This window comes from Salvia miltiorrhiza, chromosome 3 (genome assembly GCF_028751815.1).
Source record: "Salvia miltiorrhiza cultivar Shanhuang (shh) chromosome 3, IMPLAD_Smil_shh, whole genome shotgun sequence".
Lineage (NCBI taxonomy): Eukaryota > Viridiplantae > Streptophyta > Magnoliopsida > Lamiales > Lamiaceae > Salvia > Salvia miltiorrhiza.
Window position 1 is genome coordinate 3112649 of NC_080389.1, and position 6000 is coordinate 3118648.

General features: G+C 36.1%; 1 protein-coding gene and 1 long non-coding RNA gene across 2 annotated transcripts; one reads left to right on the plus strand and one right to left on the minus strand.

The window, feature by feature from the left end:
• The first annotated feature begins 699 nt into the window (after positions 1–699).
• On the plus strand, positions 700–1531 carry LOC131017076 (uncharacterized). Its single transcript, XR_009099392.1, has 3 exons — positions 700–1057; positions 1157–1275; positions 1375–1531. It is a non-coding gene; the product is annotated as an uncharacterized LOC131017076 (long non-coding RNA).
• A 1790-nt stretch (positions 1532–3321) lies between these two features.
• On the minus strand, positions 3322–6000 carry LOC131015804 (putative late blight resistance protein homolog R1A-10). The gene has a single exon (XM_057944227.1). The coding sequence runs from the start codon at positions 5998–6000 to the stop codon at positions 3322–3324; it is 2679 nt and encodes an 892-aa protein (XP_057800210.1).

The window sequence follows — 6000 nt, forward strand, 5'->3', positions numbered from 1 at the left end:
ACATAATTAACGTAATGCAAAATCAAGTTTTGTCAGAAGCAGTTGCACAGATGCTCATGAAAATTTTAGAGATCAACTCGTATGCAAAATTCTTTCGAAGATTGAAAGATTATCCTTCAATTTCATGCTCATTCCGGAAATAGACATAGAATAAAGCATTATTATGGATGTTATGATCCATTGCAATATCCATTTCTTTTTCCAATGGGCGAAACAGGTTGGCATCAAAATATTAGAAAGATTGATCCAGTATCTTTAGTTCGTAACACAAATTCGGTTTCTACTTCTACTTCATTAGCAAGAACCATAACTGCAGGCGATATTATCTCCAATGAAGAATAAGGACATCTAGATGACCTTGAGCAAATAATTGCACAGAAGCCAACTGTTGCAAATTCCCTATGTCGTAACAAAAAGAAAATTTGGTAACAAACATATTATATATATTTTCTTAAAATAATACTTACTTGTAAAATACTACATACTTCCCTTAAAAAAAATACTACATACTTAATAATATATTTCATGTGTATATAGGTGGTATAATCTTGCAAAATACAATGAGATCCGTCTTACAAATTACACCAACATGCAAAGAGATTCAGCCGATACAATCGTACGTATCAAAAAATAAATAAATTATACTATATTTAAAAAAAAAATCTATCATATCATTTAATATTATATACATGTGTTCTGATGTTGATGATGATGCATTAGCAATTGCTAAATTAGCAATGGCACAAAAAATAAAACAAACAAAGGATGTCACTCTTAAAGATCTCAGAGACAATCAACATTTATTATTGGAGGTACGATATATAAAAAAATTAATGATGCATTTCAAAAGTACATAATCGACTATTTCTATAATATATTATTTTTTTGTCATATATTAGGGTGTTTCGTATTGCTTTACGGGAATTATTGACAAAATTGAAAATAAAGCAACAATATGATATGATTCTTGTAAAAATTACAACACATCTTTCTCCAAAATTGATGAGAGTGCACTATGCAAAAAATGCAATGAAGAAGTTCTTGAGACGTCGCCCAGGTAATTATCAAATTTAAACCTACTACCAATTAAAATTAGTTAATGACACAATAACAAACATATAATAATTCTTATCATTTCATATATTTCTAGATACAGAATCACAATAAATGTTATACAATGCGACTGCAATGCTCGTGTTACACTGTTCGATCAAGCGGCAGAGGTATATGTAGGATGCTCTGTGGATGAATATCGATCTTTCTTCAATCAAAGAGGTAAATTAAGATTTCTTACTTAAACACTTACTATAATTTAAATAATTCATATTACAAAATTCGATATTACATAATTATAACAATTAAACATTTTTACAGGGTGAAACAGCCTCCACATACTATAGAGGATTAAGCACACAAGTGTACACAGAAATACGCTTCATGATGATGCTCAAGTCTATAAAATTTGATCAACGGGGAAATCTCAATATTGTAGCAAATGCAATCCAAAAGACGCAACCGATGTAAAGCATCAATGATATTGAAGAAGAGCCCACTCAAGAGGAAGAAAAAAAACATTCACCCGAGAAATCAAAAAAGATAAACCCGTCTAGAAAGAAAAAAACTACGATGGAGTTGCAGCCCACAAAACCGCCAAAGAAAAAAAGAAGAGTAGCCAAGAAAAAGTTTGATGACTACATTGAGATTACAAGTGACGACGATTTGCCGTTGAACAACATTCGGTTGCAAACCAAAAATAAGAAGAAGACATCCCCAATCATCAAAATCAAACAAGAGAAGATCTAAAATTCGTCTTGCTCCGTATTTAGATAAGTTAGGATGTTTATTGTAGAATTTTTTCCATTTTTATTTAGAGGTATATTATGAATACTACTTTATTGCATGTAAATTTATTCATTAATTGTTGCATTGATTCCTTTTTTAAATTACAATTATAGTCAAATGAATTCATACAAATATTCAAAACTATATAAAAATATCTATGAATTTTATTTACATAGTAAAAATCAAATTAATAAAAAAATACAAATATTCAAAATTATATAATAATGTCTATCAATTATATTTACATAGTACAAAAACACAGGTGTTTAACGTGCATAGCACGTTCTCACTGCTAGTTTATAAAAAACCTATATTGTTGAGAATTAAAGCTCGACTAGAATACTTGACCGGGTTCATCTTTTTCAGCAAATTTGGCCTCCTTCTTTTCACCATCATTTTGATACCAGCAATCTCTCTGAGAGTGAGTTGCGTTTCTGCAGCTTTTGCACTTGTATCGACAATTATTTGTGTCGTGGTTGTTTCTTCTGCAAATTCGGCAATATAAATCCATGTTTTGATTTGAAGAACATGGATTAGGCGTACCTTTCCTTCCTCGATCTTGATTTTGGAAATTCTGCGGTTTACCACGACCCCTTCCTCTTGTTGATCGTTGATTCGAGAAGTTCTTTCTTTCAGATTTATTCTCCCTTTTATTTTCCGGATGTGAAACATTGACTTTTCCTTGGAATGCTTGCTCCAAACTTTGATTTGAGAACCTGCTCATCCTCTTTTCGTATGCTTCGAGCGATCCCATAAGTTCGTCAAATGTTATTTTTGACAGATCTTTTGATTCCTCGATGGCAGCAACAATATGTTCGAACTTTGCCGGTAAGCAACGCAACACCTTTTCGACAATCTTCCTTTCTTCTAGAGTGTCACCATAGCCTCTAATTTGATTGATGACTATAGAGACTCTAGAAAAAAATCTTGCACATTCTCATTATCTTTCATAATCAAACTATCAAAATCACGCCATAGATTTTGTAATTTGATAGAAACAACTTTTTCGTAGCCTCCGAATTGATTCTTCAAAATATGCCATGCATCTTTTGATGTTTTTGTTCACTTTATACTTCTTTTTCTGTTGATTTGTTATTACATCTATCTGCTCCGAAGTCTGTGACGTGAATCCGTCTTCGACGATGTCCCAAAGGTCATGGGATAGATATAGTGTTTGCATTAGAACACTCCATTGCTTGTAGTCTTGTCCAACAAAGATTGGAACTCCTTGTTGGGAATATGCGCAAATATGTTGGGTTTCTATTGATAATAGGGAGAAAAGATATGGAGGCTAAAGCGAATATATTTTATTGATAATTTTTCTGTACACATAGAAGCCTTACATTAGGAGTATATATAGGCTAAACATGATTAAATAACATTAATGAAAACAGAGCATCTCTACATATTCCAAAACACTTCAACTCCTTGGCTTAGCATCTGGAAGGTCATGCACACACTCTTCTAGATAATTGCAAATTAACTTCTAGATAATCCAATGACTACACGAAAGTTGGGAGTTGCAAAGCTCTGCAGTTCTTGGCTGACGTATAATGACTTAACTAGAACATGAATGGATGGCTCTCCTTGTAATTCCTCTTGTTCCTCTACTATCTTTTTCAAAGACACAACCGCTGATTCACTGCAATACAACAATTCAATTGATGTGAGTGTTGGTATTTCTCCAATTTCTGCAGGGAACTCCTCCAACGACCCCATGCACCAGAGATGAAGTTTCTCAAGGCGTGGCAAGCATGAGCCCTCTAACGTCCAACATTCCATATCCTCACAATCCCACAATCTCAAGTATTTGAGGCTGGGGAATTGGCCTTCAACTATTTCCCAACTGTGTGTTGCAAACTGCCCATAACTCAGTTTGAGCTTCTCAAGAAGTGGTAATGAAGCTATCTTTTCCAGAATTTCCTCCAAATGGAACTTTCCGCATTGAAGAAACAGCTTCTTGAGTGAGTGCGGGAAGCTAATACTCTGCAGATACTCATCATCACTTCCATGTCCAATAATGCACGTCAAGCTTTCCAGCTTACTTAGACATTGAAGATAGCTGAGGCACTTCACTCTCTCCATTACTTTATCCTTGTATCTTATATACAATTTCTTGATATTGGGAATTCTCTTAACCACTTCTTCATTCAAGTTGAAATTAATCACTCCTTTGAGTGTCTCTAGATTCTCCATGATAACATCACTATGGCTGCTCGGAGGATCTGGGAGATACATATTTTCATTTGGGAACTTGACGTGCTTAAGCTGATGCATTTTCCAAATTTCTAGTGGTGCAGTAGGTTCACCCCAACAGGAAACAATTAGTGTGTGTAGATTCCAGAGCAGACTAATTGAAGAAGGGATTGGGAACTCGTCACTAAATACAGCTGAAAGGTACCTCAAGTTCACCGATTGAAACACATATACATGTGAATACTCACTGGAACTCTTATATGTAGTCAATGTCCTGAAAAATCTAAAATCTCGCAATTGAGGAACTCTATCATCAAGACATATGAAAGAACGAGCACGTGACATAGTTTGCAAGGCATCCCTGTCTGTGTTGTGTGAAGTGCTTGCGGGAATAACAATGCGGCATTGGCTATTTCTCCCTCGAGGACAATGTTGTCTTAAGACATAATAAAACTTCTGCTTTTCAGCTTCTTGAAATGATAGATCTCTCAGTAAGTCATGCATTTTGCAGTACTTTATATTCCCAACTGCCCCTAACTCATGAACTAGAATGAGGTTTCTATCGACTAGCTCCTTCAGATACTCATTAGCAATTGTTTTCGAGCTTTTATTGATTATTGGTTTAAGAAAGGCTTCAGAAACCCATAGCCTCATGAGTTCTGCGACCCTAATTTTCTCATCTTCCCCAAACATCCCCATGTACAAAAAACAAGGCTTCAGATAGGCAGGCAAATGGTCATAACTCAGTTTCAGTACTCTCAAGCAATATTCATCATTCTCAGAATTCACTATTGAGCTTAAGTTTTCCTCTATGTGCTCCCAATATTCCAGTGTAAGTTCGGACTTTGCCAAAAGACCGCCAATCACAACAATCGACAAAGGAAGTCCCTTACACTTCCCCACAATTTTCTTTCCGATTTCCTCAAGATGAAGAGGAAAACCCTCATCCCCAAATACAGTTTTGGAGAACAAACTCCAGCTATAAACATCATCTAAAAATCTCATACCAATGCTGGTAGAGTCTGTCAACTCGGCAGCCAAGTTTGATTGCCTAGTTGTTACGATTACTCGACTCCCATCATTGTAATCGGGAAAGAAGAACCTCATCTTGTCCCACACCTCTACACTCCACATATCATCAAGTATTATGAGATACCTCCTACCACATAAATACTTGTACAATTTTTCTCCCAATTCGTTCTCACTCAAGTCACTCAAATCTCCACTCACTTTGTAAAGAACTTCTGTAAGTGCTTCTCTATCATTATAAGTTTGAGAAATTGTAGTCCACGCACAAATATCAAAATGCTCCTTAACAAGTGCATGCTCAAATATATGTCGGGCAAGAGTGGTCTTACCAATCCCGCCCATCCCCGTGATTGGGATGATTTGGCGGTTACGTTGCCCTCCAGTGAGCGAATCCAAGAGTTGAATTAGCACGTCATCAAATCCCACCATCATGCTTTCCTTCGCAGTGGAAGAGGACGTCAAGGAGCCAGCATGAGTCGAGGAGACCTTTCTCTGCAGCTGAGCTTCGGCTGCAATCTCCATGGCTTCTTTCTTAATCATATTCATTTCTTCTATCACTTGTTGTAGATCTTGATAGAAGTTGATTTGTTCATCATCGTGATTTGATGAGTCATTTTTCGAATCTCCAAAGCAGTTGAAGAAGCAGATGATTTTGGCTTCTTTGGATCTGCTCGGCTGAAGCTTGTCCACAATATGAGATTCGATAGCATCTTCAGCCGCATAAGCTGCATCTGCGATACGCATCTCCAGCGGATCAGCTTCATCTCCGTCGGCAACAGGGGACTTATAACTTTCAAGAAATTCCTGCAAAAAGGTAAGAATTTGAGTGAGAGATTCAACTTGTTGTTTGTCGATACAAATTGGAGGGGAATAGTGATGCTCGATTGTATCGATGATATGCATAAGAGAAACCAAGGCTGCATATGCCGCCAT

Coding starts and splice junctions, on each gene's coding strand:
- LOC131015804 (XM_057944227.1), bottom strand. CDS start 6,000: ATGGCGGCATATGCAGCCTTGGTTTCTCTTATGCATATCATCGATACA.